At 49.0% G+C, this 15,608-nt stretch overlaps 1 protein-coding gene across 3 annotated transcripts in view; it reads left to right on the forward strand.

Annotated features, from left to right (window-relative positions):
- Positions 1 to 15,608, forward strand: part of LAMA5 (laminin subunit alpha 5) — an 88,641-nt gene that overhangs the window by 2,688 nt on the left and 70,345 nt on the right. For all 3 annotated transcript variants that reach the window (XM_074553736.1, XM_074553737.1, XM_074553738.1), the window contains exon 2: positions 3,309 to 3,461. In XM_074553736.1, coding sequence (XP_074409837.1) covers positions 3,309 to 3,461 — 153 coding nt within the window. The remainder of the gene's footprint in view (positions 1 to 3,308; positions 3,462 to 15,608) is intronic.

Raw genomic sequence — 15,608 nt, forward strand, 5'->3', positions numbered from 1 at the left:
AGTTTCCTTTGCTTTATTCAGGGCTTTTTGGCAGGAGGCTGCATTTCCAACTGTGGGGGGCTTTTCAGTCTGGAAGGATGTGAGGCACAGCAAGGCTGAGGTGTGCTGAAAGGGACTTGCCCTGGAGGTTTGCTTCTCTTGTCACATTCACTCCTCAGTGTGGGCCAGCCCTGCTTAATGATAATGTCTGGAGGATAAGGCAGAAGAGAGATCATAGATTTCTTTTTTTAAGCTTTACTGGAGGTGCTGTCTTCCAACACAGACAAGCCTGCAAAGGCAGAGCTGTGTGCTCGTGTTGCCCATCCCACCCTGTGCCTGGGGGCTGTTCCAGAGCCAGCAGGGATGGTGCTCTGCTCCTCAGGGTGGGGCAGGGCTGCAGATTATTGTTGCAGATTAGGATTGTAGCAGTGAGGCTGGTTACTGGCATTAATTACAGCAATTACAGACCTCAGAATTTAAGAATGTGCAATAAATTTGGGTGATTTCTAGGCAGTGCTGCTTGTGCCTTCCTCAGAAGCCTGTTCACAGCCCTGAGCTGTCCTTGCCAGTGTGGGCACTGAGCAGAGCTCTGCCCTGTCGCTCTTCCAGGTGTTGACAACAGATGGAATCTGAAGATGTTTCATCCCTGAATGTCTCAGAATTCTCTTTTGATACGCTGCAGTGTCAGTGACCATTTGTGCTGGTATCTCTGTATCCCATGGCGTGTGTGGCAGAAGGGATCTGGCTCAGCCCTCAGTGCTCCAGGTGACAATTGGTGCTGTACCTCTCTGTAGGTGTCTCTTCTGGGTTTGCACCTATGATAGTGTTGGATTTCAGTGGTTTAACTGGGTGAAACCACAGGTTTGGAACAAGTTGTTGCCCCCAGGAAAGACACATGGTGAGCCAGCCCCTGAGCAGCTGATCTGCAGGGACAGCCCTGGGAGCAGCTTGCAACAGGCACTTTGTCTCAAACAGAACTTTTTACACCCCATTTCCTGCCCTTTTTACCTCATCCCCAGCAGCCCTGTGCTCCCTGTGGCTTTCTGATAAATCAGGTGAGGGGAGCTGCTGTTGGGTTGCGGCAGGGCCAGATAAACTGGGACAAAGCCACCTGTGTCCCCTGAGAGAGGGGCCAGCAGGGTGCCCAGTTGGTCTGTATGCTCAGGGGAAACTTCAAAGCTCCCAGTGCCCTGAGCAGGATCAGGCCTGCAGGTCCCTGGAAGCTGCCCCTCATTCAAACCTCCTCCTTATCTCTCTGCAGTTTGCTCTGATAGTGGCAGTTTTATGTTCTCTGAGCTGCCCTGGAGCTCCCTGTATTGCTGAAGTTCTTCCTTTGGCCATACCTTTGTAGTGTCCACCCCTGAACTGCTCTGGCTACCTGCAATCTCTGCTAAGCCTGCTGCTCACAATTGCTTTTTAATTAAAATCCTCTTGCTGATGTCAGAACTTCCCTGTAGAGAACCTGACACAATGTGCAGGAGCCTGAGCTGCTCTAAAATACAAATAGCTGGAAATGATTCTGGTCAGGTTTGGGTTTGGCTCTAATGAAACTACTAATGAGCACCTGGTGCATCAGAGAGCCTAATCCCACTTTGAACAGCAAACCTGCTTCAGCTGTGGATGTGTTCCCAGCCCAGCAGGGACAACAGCAGCCTTATGAATGTGGAGCAGCTGATCCTCATTTTTACTCAGCTTGGGTTGACTGTCTCCCATCAATGTGAAGTCTGGGTTCAAAATGGCTTTTACATCTGTGGCAAGAATTTAAAGTATGAAAGTACTTTATTTTTTTTGTTATTTATCCCTGTTTTGTGACCTTGCCTCACTTTCCCCCCCCCCCACCTCAGCGTTGTGCTGAAATTTCCACACAACCTGTTGCACCGGTTCCCATTAAAGGTTTGAGCTTGGAGAGTTAGGTCAGTTTTATCTGGTCTGCTCTCCCTCCTGGCTCAAAGCATGTCCAAACCAGCCTTGTGACCTCTCTGTACACTGAGTGCTCCCTGCATCCATGTCAGGCTTACCTGGATGGCTTCAGCTCCCCTTTTCTTTGGCCTTGTGCTTATCCATCTCTATTTTCACATCTCTGGAGGAAAGTAATTTAAGTGGTTTTGTTCAGGATAACTTGTATTGCATTATTGTCTGTAAGTTACAAAGCACGTGTAGTGGGGAATAATGCTGTGAAATCTTTCATTTGCACTGAGATTGCTCCAGAGTTTGGAGGATCTGGAAAATCCTGTGCTCTGCAGTGGCCCTGCCTTGCCTCAGCCTGGGTAGGAAGGGGATTGCCTGTCTTGAGATCTTGTACCTGGTGCAATATTAACACTGGCTGCAGCTGGGGCAGGCAAGGGCAGCATTCCTGCCTGGGGATAACTGTGCCTTTAAAAGGAAAACTGCCTCTAACACAGCTCCCTTCTAGGCTGTTTGTAGCAGCAATTCAAGTGACACAACAGTGGCTCCACACAGCAATTTGCCAGTTTTCAGGGGGCTTTGCAGGTTTCTTTGAGCGTGGGTCAGATTCATTTGTCCATTAATGAGAGAGAAAGAATTGCCCCTAACAGCTCAGGGCTTTGTCTGATCCTGCTCAGGAGGTGCTGTTGAAGTTGTGGGGTTGTTTTCTCTGGCAGCGTGTCCATGGAGCTGACAAAGCCACCCCAGGCCACAAAAGCAAGGCAGAGAAGTCGTGGCAGTCCCTGGCCAGCTGACAGCTGGGGCTGTCCCTTTTGGGCCTTGCATTGCAGCATCAGCAGCAAAAGGAACTTGGCTGCGAGACTGAGCTTGAAAATGCAGCTGAAAGAGCTATAATGCAGCTGAAAGAGCTATATTGTGAGCTGAATAGGTGGGCAAGAAACACACTGCAGGGAGCTGGGCAGAGGAGCTGCCAGTCTGAGACCATGGAAATGACTGAATGGTGCTGGGCAGGGGTATGTGAGAGTGGCAGCCCCAGCACAGGAGCTGCTGGCCATGGAGTTGGAGCCTCTGCTCTCCATTGCAGTGCAGCTTCTCCCTCAGACACTCCTGCTTCTGGTAACCTTTGAGTCTGGGATCCTTTGTCCACATTCACTGCATATCTGAAATTCAGGAGGGATGCTGCTCTGGGCAGCCCAGATTCTACACTGTGTGGTTGTAGGGGTTTTGAGCCTTTTCATGTATCTTTTTGCATCCGCACTTTAAATTGGTGCAAACAACATGTGCTGTATCTTGATTGGCATTAGCAGGCTGCATTTTCTGAATTGAATGACACCCTCTATTTTCTGAATTGCTGTGATACCTGACTGCTCTGTCCCACGTTTTTCTGGCCAGAATTAAATGTTGTTTTTTGTGCTTTCTGCCAGGGCCAGTACTGTGACATCTGCTCCTCTGCAAACAGCAACAAGGCCCACCCCATCACAAATGCCATCGATGGGACCGAGCGCTGGTGGCAGAGCCCCCCTCTGTCCCGGGGGCTAGAGTTCAACCAGGTCAACGTCACCCTGGACCTTGGACAGGTAACACAAATCCTTTCTTCTTTGTGTTGGTGAGGAACTGCTTTTCTGCTTCTAAAATCCTTTAGTGGACCTTGCTGGAAGTGTGGAACAAAATCCACTTGTTTAATGACAGGGTTAAGTTTGGTTAAAATAGAGAAGGGAAAACGTCTTGTCTGTCATATTAACTACATTGTGCTCTTTGTTATTATTTAGATCTTCCCTAAAAGCTGAGTCTCCTGTGGAAACTCATTAGGTTATGCAGGTACCATTCCCTTTAGAGGGTACCTCCCTCTCAAAGGGGGACACTTAGCAAGGCCTCACCCCAAAATGGGAAAATGCAGCCCTGAGAAATTCAAGGCTCTAAAACTTTTAACTGGTGTGTTTACAACTTTTTAAAAAAACAGCCAGTCCCTGCTGAAGGTCTACCTATAAAAGACAAAGGGTGACAGTGGATGTTTGCTCTCTTAATAGTGGCAAGGCAGAGAAGTCTGTGGGATGGGGCAGTTTTGGAGCTCACCTCTCCCCCAGCAGACCTGTTTGTTGTGGTTGCTCAGCAGCCTTTTGGGGGCTGAGTCACAGCCCCTTTGGGAGTTTGCTTTGTTTTGTAGAGATTTTGAGTTTTTTCAGATACCAAAACTTTACAGTGACTTCACATGTGGATATTTCACTCTCTCTGCTAGAGTCAAGGCTCGCTTGTCAGTGCAGCTTGCACAGTGCCTGACTCCAAATTTACATCCAGAGATGGCCAGTCTGCATTGATGGTGTACCCTTCAGCTAGGTGCCTCAAACACACGCTTGAGTCCCCAGGACTGGCTCTGCTCTGCTCCTTGCCTTGCTGTAGCACTCGTTTGGAGTCTGCCAAACACCCTTCATAAATTTGGTCTCTCCATGAGTGCCAGCTGCCTCAAGCTGTGCTGTACCAGCAGCAGTGAAGTCTCTGCTGCTGACCATGGAGTTTGAGCCTCTGCTCTCCATTGCAGTGCAGCTTCTCCCTCAGACACTCCTGCTTCTGGTAACCAGTCCTTTGAGTCTGGGACCCTTTGTCAGTGTTCTGCATATCTGAAATTCAGAAGGGATGCTGTTCTGAGCGGCCCAGATTCTACACTGGGTGGTTGTGAGGGTTTTGAGCCTTTTCATGTACTTGTTGGCACCCACACTTTAAGTTGATGCAAACAACACGTTCTGTATCTTAATTTGCACTAGCAAGCTGTATTTTCTGAATTGAATTAAACCCTCTATTTTCTGAATTGCTGTGATACCTGACTGCTCTGTCCTGTGTTTTTCTGGCCATAATTAAATGGTTTTTATAACCTCCATTGCAGTGCAGCTTTGTGTGGGCAAAGCCTGCTGGAGCTGAGCCCTCCCCAGCAGAGGTGGCATCTGCTGTGTCTGTCTTTTAGAAGCATCCCAGCTGGCAGGGATGTGCATGGCTGTGCACTCACTCCCCTGTGACCAAGGGCCAGCCTGCAATGGAGCTTCTCCTCCTCTTGTCCCTGTCCCTGGCAGCTCTCTGGCTTTGGGCCAGAGCTAACCCAGCTGCCCAGTGTGCCTGCAAGCTGCTGGGCTTGGCTCACCTGGGGGTTTGCAGCCTTCAGAGCTGCTCTGCTGGGAGCCAGAACCTGGAATAATATGGGAGGACTTCAGTGCTGTTAAAACTGAGCTGGTCTACGCTGACATTCTCTCTCCTGAGTCTGTTTGCACCATCATTTCTTCAGGACTGATATCAGAATTTGCATGTGTGGTGCTGGTGGCAGATGCTTCACCTGGTGTGAAATGTTTCTGCCATTTTCTCTGGGCTCACAGACCCTCTGCTTCCCTGTCACCTTTGCAATACATGATAAACCCAGCTGGTGCCAAAAGCAGCACGAGCCTAAATAAATCTTCAGCTGGTTTTAGTGGCTTCCCCTTCATACACGGCCTCATTGCATGTAATTGCTATAATCACCTGTTTGTGCTCCTGGTGAGAGTCAGTTCTTTGCTTTTAACTGCTTTGTTTTGGTAGGTCAGGCAATAGAAACAGATTAAATGTGAGAGAATCGCCAATTTCCTCCTTTTGAAGTTGACTCTGGTTGAAAGGATAGAGGAGAGGGAACTTCTTGGGCCCCAGTGTGGTCAGCAGGGCAGGTGCAGGATCAGGCCATGTACCTGGCAGGCAGGCTTCCCAAATTCCTGGGATTCCAGTGAGAGCTGCACAGGTAGCAACGCCCTCCTAGGCGTGTCTGACAGCAGGGCATTTTTTTGGCTGGCAAACAAAGCCTCTCCTTGCTCTGTGTATCAATCTAGAGAGCCCTTGGACCAATTAATGTTTAATTTAAAGGACTCACAGCCCCTAAAAGCCTTCGTCCCTATGGGGGCTCATAGTGCCTGGGGTGCTGATGGCACTGGGGGCACCCAGGGCTGGCACAGGGGTTGTGGTGTCAGCCCCTTCCTTTGCTGCTCTGCTTCCCTGCTGCCTCCATCCCTCTCCAGCCATAATTACCAGCTGGAATTGGCTTTCTCCAGCCTTTGGCAAGGCTGTGGCAATTGGGAGAGGGGCAGTTCATTAAGCAGCCTGTTGCTCTTTGCTTTTTGCTGGCTGGGAGCTTGCTCTCCTCACAGGGAAGGAGAGAAGGAGGAATATTCACAGCCAGCAAATGAGCTCCAGGATGGCTTGGGCTGGCCACCCAGCTAGTGTGAGGATATTGAACACTCTCCTCACAGCCTGAGCTTAATGCCTTCATCAGCAAGGTGGGTCAGGGCTCCCACCATGGCTGGGGAAGGGGCTGTGTGCAGGTATCTGCTGGGGTTTGGATGGAATTGCTCCTGCTGGTACCTTGTCTGTTCCTGCCTCCTTGGGGAGGAATGATTCTTCTTGTCAGAATTGGTGGGGGAGAAAGGAGGAAAAGTCTCTTGAAGGTTTCCATGTCTGAGTGCCAGAAAGATGACAAACAGCTCCAGGGAGGAAAGTCAAATGGATTTTAGGAGATGCTGAGGAGTATGGAGAGGGAGTTGTGGTTTTTTCCTTGCTTTTAATCATGACCTTGTGCTTAGTATATTTAGGATAAATGGCTGGGCCACTGCATGAATTTGGTGTAAAATACATCATGGCACCATGTGAAGCACAGCTCAGGTTTTGGAGTAGAACTGAGAAGACACTGCTGTCACTGGACAATCTGGATTTGTCAAAATCCCAAAAGTGGCTGTCCTGCCTGGCTTGGAGGGCAGAGGTCCATGCTGTGGTGGAGGCTCCTAAAGCTGCTGTGCTGCTGCTCAGCTCCAGGCTCTTCTCCTGCCTGGGTTCTCCAGCCAGCTGAAATGGGAACGTGCCTCTGCTGCAGAGGGACAGGACACCATGACTCACAGCCACCATGGGAACTGTCCCCTGTGATCCTGCTGTGATTAAATGCCACAGTGGGTGGAGGGGGAGGAAGGGGTGTGATGGAAGATTCTTTTTTTTTCTTTTCCCCCCCACCAAAAAGGTCGTTTGAGTCAGAGCTGACAAGGTTTAGGGAAACATGAATGGCTGGCTCCCTGCCAGAGCCTGACATCTTCCTTGCATGAAGGTGAAGCCAGGCCAGCCCTTCCTTGAGATGTTTATGGATAGTTGGTGCTTTATGATAAACTCCGGGGGAGGAATGCTTGCAGTCATGCAAGAGCAGGAGCTTCGTGCCAGTGCTTGCTTGGGGTTAATTCCTGCAGGGGGAGGGTGGTTGGGCAGCAGCTTCCATCTCCTCTGCTGGCCCTGGAGACCCCAGAGAGCAGCAGGATTCCAGAGTGAAGCTGTGCAGAGAGTTTTGGGTGGTACCCCAGAGGTATTTAGTTGTCTGACAGAAACACTGACATCCATTCAGTTCTGCGGAGGAGAGAGGAGAAGCCTCCTCCTCTGGACACCTCCAGAACTCCTTGAATGCAGCTCCCTTTGGGCTTAGAAGCAGGAAAAGGAGTTGCTTTTATTGGTAATTCACAGAGGTGGAAAGGAAATGAAAGAAATTGTGAGCCACACTCCAGGGCCCGTGCCAAGGTGGGGTTTGTACTCACTGGGATGTGTCACAGCAAGGGAGTAATTGATAACTTTTGGGGTGCTTTGAGAAGAACCTCTTGAGTTTTCCAGTAATTGCAATGGGATCTGCCAGAGCTGCTGCATTTTCTGGCCTCTGAACAGGTTAACCTGCACTTGCCAGGCTCTCCCAGCTCCAGTGTGAAGGTGTTGATACACAAAACACACCAGGTGCTTCAGCCCTTGGCAGCAGGCTGCTGGTCTCTCAGTGTGAGACTTGGCTCTAAAGGAGCTGGGTGTTGTTCCTGTGGTGGATTTTCAGGACATAATCCTGCTTCCTTTGCCTTTGGCACTGCAAACGTGGCCCCTCGGGACCAGCTTTGCACAGTGGTTTGATGTGCAGGTGTAGCTAAAGGGCTGGCTTGCATGGACAGCTCAATCCTTGCTGTGAGCTGTGTTCTTGTTAATGAGTATTAAATTCTTGCTCATCTTTGGGAGATCTGGACTGGGTTAGATCTGGCCTAATGGTAAAGCACCACCATTGATGCAGAGTATAGTACCTTGTGTGTAAAAACACTAAAATTTTATTCACCTCAGTTTCTCACCTCCCATTTAGTTGAAATAGTGGTGGGAGCTGCTGGTGGAGGTATCAGGAGCCCTCTGTGAAGGCAGCTGGAAGGAAATCCCTGCAGACTGATGGGCTTGAGGCTCACCTCCCTGTTCCCAGCAAAAGCTTTCAACGTGAGGATGAATCTGATGTTCATTCTCTGGCTTAATTCATTGAAAAAGCCCTCTTGAGGGAGTTAACTCCTGAAATCCCAAGAGAATACTCAGGGTTCTTCATGAATAAAGATGATGTCCTAGAGGCTGCTTGGTGTGGGGTAGGGGGTGATGGTCATCCAAGCATTTCCAGCTGAAAATTGTTTAAATTTCTCCCTTTTTTTTACCTTGTTCCTTTTGCAGCTTCATTTCTGTAGCTGTGGGAGCCCTTACAGCCTCTGGGTGATGAAGCTGCTGCTCACATTTCCCTCAAGGGCACTCTTGTTCATTCTTGCTGTGCACAGGGGGAAAGTTGAAGTCTTTTCTTTTCCTTCCCCTCCCTGGGGATGTCTCCTGCAGCATTTTCCCCAGCACTCACCCCTGGAAAATGCACAGTGTCCATTTCCCTCAGGCTTTACCTGCCTGGTGTTTTCCATGGAGCATTGCAAGAATGGGTCAGGATTCCAGATTTTTTTTTTTGTACATGTTTTTTACTTTTCTTAGCTTCTCTTACTGCTGAGGAGTAACTATTTGGTATTTACTCCTCCTTGGTCCTCACTGTGCTGGGGCACCACTGTGGGAAAGGGGTAGGAGAGCTTCGTGACATTTATTGTGAGCTTTTGCACCTTAAATAAAGGGCTGGGGCGTAAAATCTCTAACAAAGACCTTCTTTCTCCAAATTGTTCTCTGGCTGTTGCAGCAAAAGCAGCATTAAAAATAAAGCACATTAAGTAGGCTGAGCAGAAATCTTTTTTACTTTCAACAGCTGAGCCTGTGGTGTCTTCTCCTGTGTAGAGTCCTCTCCAATTGCCATAAAATCCTTCAAAAGTAGCTCAGGATCTTTGTAGGTTTTAGAACTGTAGCTCCCTGATCTGAGATGGTCTGTGGCTCACATTTAACTGCAGAGAGTGTTCAGTGCTGGATGTAGAATAGAAGCAAGCTGTACATTTGTAATTCTTCTGGGCAACAAAAGGTGTGACTGGGAGAGCGTGCAGCACTGGGAGCTGGCACCCAGCCCAAGTGGATGGATCTTCTCTCCCAATTTATTTCACACTTTATTGTTTAAATTAACTTAGCTGTGAAGTCTCTTCTGTTTCTTCCAAGCTGCAGTTCCCCTGAGCTGGACCAGCAACTATTGAATTTTTTTTTTCATTTCTGGTGCTGATTTTTGCTTTCAGTTAGCACAGAAAGGTCGAGGAGGGCCATGTGCCAGCTCCCCCCAGATTCCTGGCTCCAAGGGCTGTGTGGGAGCTGCTCAGGTGAGTGGGAAGGGAGAGGCTGGTTGTTAATCAAGTGGGGATCTGTCTCCTCTGGCAGCCAGAGCAGAGCCATCCTCTCCTTTTCAAACAGCCCTGCCAGATTGGATGCCAAGCTCCAGAGCAGCCAGGGCTGAAACTTCTTTCCTCTTTGTTGCTTGCTGTTAAAGGAAAAGATGTGCAGAATATTGCTGTGGGGTAAATCACTGGTGACACGTGAATTTTAATTGTATGTTATGTTTATGCAAGTCATGAACCAAACCAGTGCTGCTTAAAATCAGTCTTCCAGGGCTGCAGTGAGTAGGATTTCCCTTGTAGCATGTGAATCCCCAAAGACCTGCCTTGGCTCACGTGTGCCAGGCTGAGCACAGGGAGGCTCTGGGCAGGTCACTCAGCATTGTGGCACCTTCTGTGGCCTCAGGAGGTTGTTTCTGCCTGTTCTTTGCATCTCATACAAATGACCCTTGTGCTTCAACAGCTAAATCTTCCCAGAGGCTGTGCTTGCTCTGCCCAGACCTGAACCAGGTGTTAAAATAAGCCTCAGCCTCTCCCCCCACCCCAGAACAGCTCCAGGTAATGACTGATGAAAGGATAATTGCTGATTCTGAGAAATGCATGCAAGATTTCCATTCTAGTTTCTCCCGAGGTGTTGTTGCCTATTTATAATGTTGGTGTGATGAGAAACAAAGAGGCTGACAGTGAGCTCTCCTGCCGTGGAGCTTCTCATTTCCTCCAGCCTGTCCCTTCTTCTCAGCTCCCTGGGATTCCTCAAAGCTGAGGAGAGAGCCCTGGGGTGAGCGTGGGCTGGGGAGAGAGGTCAGGCTGGAGCAGGGCAGGCTTTAGTTTGTAATGAATAGCTGGAAGGCAAGCCTGGTAATTCCTTGCTGTTCTCCTGGAAAGTGTCTGCTTGGCTGGGCTGGGAAACAAGAGTGTGCCTTGACTGGGGTGTGTGTGTGGCTCCACGTGCTCGGGGTCAGCCCTGCTGGCCGTGCCTGGCTGTGCCAGGGGAGCTAAATCAGAGTGGGACTGCCTGGGTCAGCCCCTCTTGGTGCTGTTTTACTGCCTCAGGGAGATGGTACAGGGAGCTTTTTGGGGAGGTCTCTATAGCAGAGAGGTGACAGCTCTGACACAGAGCATGCTGTATCCCATCGAGTGGTTTACCATTTTCTGTGTTTTGCTCTGTCCCACCTGCAGAATAGGATTACTGTGTTTTATCTCCATCGTTTTCTGTGCAGGAGCCTGTGTAGCACCAGCCCAATCAATGATTCCTTGAGTCAGGCTCTTGGCTTGGCTCTGTGCAGCACTTTCCTGTCTGTCACTTTTTGAGCAAGTGAGAGCCTCCCTCAGCCCTGTGGGTGCTGTCTGTCCATGAACTCGTGTCCTGCAGTCACTGCCAGCCCTGCTCTTTGTGACAGCCAGGCTCATCCTGTGGCATTGCTCAGCCAGCTCAGTTCTTGGTGCCTGTCCTGGTTGGGATGAGAAGCCCCTCAAGAGCTTTTCCTGCTTCCTGGGGCTCGGTTCCAGGAGCTGTCCTTGCCCTCCACAGCTCCAGCACAGCTATGTCCTGGCTCACATCCACAGGGCTGGCAGGGAGGATGCTAAATACACTCTTGATCATCTGCCTACTCAGCTTTCTGCTCTTTCAAGCCTGTTCTAGCCCCCTGCACCTTTCTTTTGATGCTTTACCAAGCCTGGCTCAGCCCTGCATTCATCTCTGCCTTATCCTTTTATTACAGTCATAAACATGGCCCTTCAGGCTGTGCCCAGCCTTGATCCTCAGTTGTTTCCTGTTTTCTGGAATCAGTGCTCTTCAAATTCCAGACTTCCCCTCCCATGTGTAATGCCAAGCAGTGCAATAAATACTTCACTGCTTCCCGTTTGATAGGATGAAAATGGAGATCAATGGGAAGGCACATGCCTGGTGTGCTGGGGAAGAATCTTCTAAATGGTTTAAGAGCAGGCTCCAGATCAGTTGATGAGGGAAATGTGGCCTCTTGCCACAGACCTGGGAACTGAGGTTTTGTTTCTTGGGGCATCCTGGAGAGGAGAGATGGGAGCAGGGATGAGTCATTCTGGGAGATGTAGGGACAAAGCCTTGGGAGTGACACATGGATGACTCTGCATGAGGCAAGGGCTGAGCTCTGGTTTGGGGCTTCTTTGGTCACTGACAAGAACGAGAGGAATGATGTTTTGTTCCCCACAGGAGCACTTGCCAAGCATAACTATAAAAACACCTTTGTTAACATGAGGTCAGTGCTAATGGAAGGTGGCTCTGGAGGGTGCCAGCTCCTGTTTGTGCAGCGCAGGAAGCCACGTTGCTGTTCCCTGCAGGCACCCCAGCCTGGCCCCGGGGCTTTGGCAAGGCAGGGAGAGGATGAGCAGGCACTGGGGCAGCAATTGCTGTGCACCAGGTCCTGCCAGGACTTGTCAGTCAGAGCTCCTGGAGAATAGTGTTAGGATGGTAGTCTGACATTCTTGTCCTTCCCTCTGTCAAACAACAAAACTTTCATGGGAGGTGATGTGCAGAAAGCACCGTGCCTCTTGTTCCCAGCCATGTGCTGGGTTCAGCAGCAGGGTTAAACCAGCTGGGCTCCTGTTGCATGGTTATCTGGAAGTTACAGCAGTTTCCCTTAGAAGAACTTGCCTTTATGCTAGAAGATTTGCATATCACCGATGGCTTTTTCCATGAAGCTGTGTGCTGTAAACTGTGCCTTTGATGGAGCAGATTTCCTGGCAAAGCTTGTGTGTATATCTTGCTCTAGTTGTTGTGCCCTGCCTGAGAATCACTTTGCATCTTCTGCTTGGCATCCTGAGTCTTGCCAGTGGTTGTTTGTGTAACCCATGCAGGGACAAGCAAACAGCCAAACTGAGAATGCCACAATTTAATTTTTAGTTTCTCTTTCCCATTTCTCTCTCTGCCTGCTTTGATGCAGAGCTCTCCCTCACACACACACACTCAGCTGAGCTCTATTTATGGCTTCCTGCAAGTTCCCATCACTGTGGGCTGGAGCCCTGTGCCCAAAATCCAGCTGGCATGCTGCTGTAGGCATCTCTTGGATCTGGTTAGATGTGCCTAATGCCAAGCCCCAATGGGAAGAGGAAAAGAATGGCTTTCTGGTATTTGCACATAGCTGCAAACTGTAAACACGGGCTCATGACTGCAAACACAAATCTGTAATGCTGGTTTCACTGTGACTTCACTGTTGTTGTCCTGGCTGTTTGCTAAAGCTGTTCCTTAATCCTATTCCAGGCTTTGGCAAAGTCTGCATCCACCCAAACTCAGTGGGCACAAAGATTTTGGCTGGACTCCAGGAAGGGGTTTCATTATTTCTTTCTCTTCCAGTTGCTGTTTTCTGCCTTGGAGCGGGCTTGCTTCAAGTTTCTGCAAACAGGGCTGAAAATACAAGGGGGTCTTGGGGGCAAACTCTGTGTTCTTGTGAGCCCTGTAGGTCTGGCCAGCAGCAAGAACTCCATCCACAGAAGCCCTGTGGCTGCAGATCTGTGCTGGTGTTAGCAGTGCTGGAGGGAATGTTAATCCTGCTGTGACCCTGCTGTGTGCTGCTGTTGGGTCAGCTGTGTCACAGTGGGGATGGAAACCTGCTGACAAATGCCAACGTGCTGCACGGCTGGGATGCAGATTTTTAGAAGAATAAACCTGCTTGCATGTGTGGAGTTTGGCTTTGTTGGAATCTGCTAACCACCAGGCTTTAAAGCCAGCGCTGTCAAGGCTTGCAGGAATTCCAGGAAGGCAGAGGAATTCCAGAAAAGCAGAAAGGGCTGCCTGGAACTGGGGCCACTGGGGTTTGGTGCAGGGTCCTCATAAAAGGTGCAATGGAGGCTTTTCCTGTTGGAAATGAGTCATTTTAGTACACGTGGGATCCGAAGCCTGACAGTGACCCAGAGAGGGGCTTTCCAAACCCACTTGGCCCTGGAAATGGTGAACTGGAACTGAGAAATACAAGGAAAGACAGGCATTTGTCAACTCCAAGAGCTGGGTTCAGAACCAGACACACATCGGGTGTCAGAGCTTCAGCATCCATGTGCCCTCCCAAATCCAGTGGAGGAAGGATTTAAATATTCTCCTTTTGGTTGCTGTAGAGTTGGGCTTCCTGAGGCTCATGAGTCATTCATCACTGGCACTTGGCCATTTAAAATGAAAAGCCTTTCAGGGGCTTTGGTGGCAAGCTGAGACCTCTCACGTTGTGCCAGTTTTTAGCTAATTCGTCCTCTTGTTTCCTTCCTCTCCTCACCCTTCCTATGCATGCAGGTTTGTGACAGGATATCCACTCCATCCCAGGAATTGGGGGAAATACTTGTAGCATGGCCTGCTGCCAAGATTTTGTTCTTCTCATTGCTGAGAGAACAGCCCAAGGAAACCCTTGGAGCTGAAGCTGGCATGCAACTCAGAGTGGATTTCCTGCAGCTCTGGAAGTGAAATGTATGACATGTGTTATTTTTTTTAATCCCATAAATGCAAGGAAAAAGAGGACTTGGGTAGGTGACAGACAGGCTGGCTCTGAAAACCTCTCTTTGATGGGAAATTGCTGTGTCACAGATGTACAAGTTGTGCCTTGTCAAGGTTGAAATCAGTCTTGGGGGTTTTTTAGTTGAATTAAGAGCTGAGATGCAACAGGCCTGGGGTTTTTAGTATAATTCAGTGGTGAAGTACAATTTAGTGGTGAAAATGCTGGTTGACCATGCACCATTCAGTGTGTTATAGCTGGAGGCTCTGCTTAGTGTGTGCTCCATGAAGGCATAAGGCATTTTTGTCACAAATTTGGAGCTGTATTGATAATGGCAAGAAAAGTAGTGAATTTAAGTGTCTGGGGTGTTGTGTAGAGGGGGTGAGACAGTTCTGCCCACTGTGCCCTGTGGGGCACAAGATTTGGCTCATGTTTGTCATAGATCAGGTGGCATTTATCTGTGCAGATGCTGTATTTTAGTGAGATCCTGACATCCCTGCCCAGGACCTGCAGAAAACTGGGAATGTCACAGAGATGTTATTCACTGCTGGCCACAGAAGCAGCAGATGCTGTTTCAAGGCTCAAAATCCTGTTTGTGTCCTATGGAAGGGTATTGAGTGTTTCTTTTTTCAGCCTGTGATTTAGCCAGACTTAGCAAATCAGCAAGGCTTTGGCAGTACTGAGAAGGGTCTTACTATAGCTCTTTTATATTATTTTTTTAATTTTATTTTTAGTACTGCAGAGCCTGGGATGTCTGGATGGAGCAGGTCCCAGATCTGTACAGCTCCTAGCATGCTCTGGATAGCCTGTCCTGACTGATGGAGCTGTGCTTGTAAAACTGGGCGTAAAAACCAGCTTGCAAGCTGTCTAAATCACAGACAAGTATTCTTTTGTCTGGCTTCTCCCTTTTAATTCTAAACTGGCCCAGGAACTCCTCTAAGAATATTTAAATACCTTGTGCAGTGAACCTGTATTGATCTTACTTGCTGCAAGTCAAACAACCCCACAGAACATACACTTGGGAACATTTGTTTGCTCTGGATGGTAGGAATGTCCTCTTGAAAATGTGCTGTGCTGTGGTGAGAATGAATGGAGGGTTTTTCCACCCCCTCTGCAGGTTTCTGAAGGCCAAAGTCTGGAAACGGCTTCGAGAGGCTCTGAGGCTGCTGATAAGATACGCAGCAAAAAGTGCTCGAGAGCCTGGTGTAGGAACAGAAATGTCTGAGCTGTTTGCTTTGCCCTTAACAGTGTGAAAAATTAGTGTGTCTCATTAAGGAGCCTGGGGAATTGTGTGCTCAGGGTAAGGGCTGTGCTGAGCTGGCTTGTGCTGTCCCTGGGGCTGGCAGCTTGGTTTGGAGTCACTGGGTACAGAGTGGAGCTCATTTAGACCCTGCAGAGCCCCAGGTGTTGCGGTTTTGTTTTTAGCAGGCTCCCTTTGCCTCTGAGCTTGCTGCAGACATGGGATTGCCTTTTGATAGAGCAAGCTGTTAAGAAAGTAGCTAAGAATTAGAAAAGTACAAGGCTGTAGCTAATTCTAAGTCACTTGCAAGATAGTGTCTTTGAGCTTTGCTGTAGTATAACAAATAGTGAAAGAGACATGAGAAAAGAGATGTAACTTTTAAAGAATGAAGAAGAGCTGATGTTGTGGTGTGGCCAATAGACAGTGTAAATTACAGAATATTCATGAGCTTATTACTTGCTGTATAAGTGTCTG

This window comes from Zonotrichia albicollis, chromosome 17, assembly GCF_047830755.1.
Source record: "Zonotrichia albicollis isolate bZonAlb1 chromosome 17, bZonAlb1.hap1, whole genome shotgun sequence".
NCBI classification, from domain to species: domain Eukaryota; kingdom Metazoa; phylum Chordata; class Aves; order Passeriformes; family Passerellidae; genus Zonotrichia; species Zonotrichia albicollis.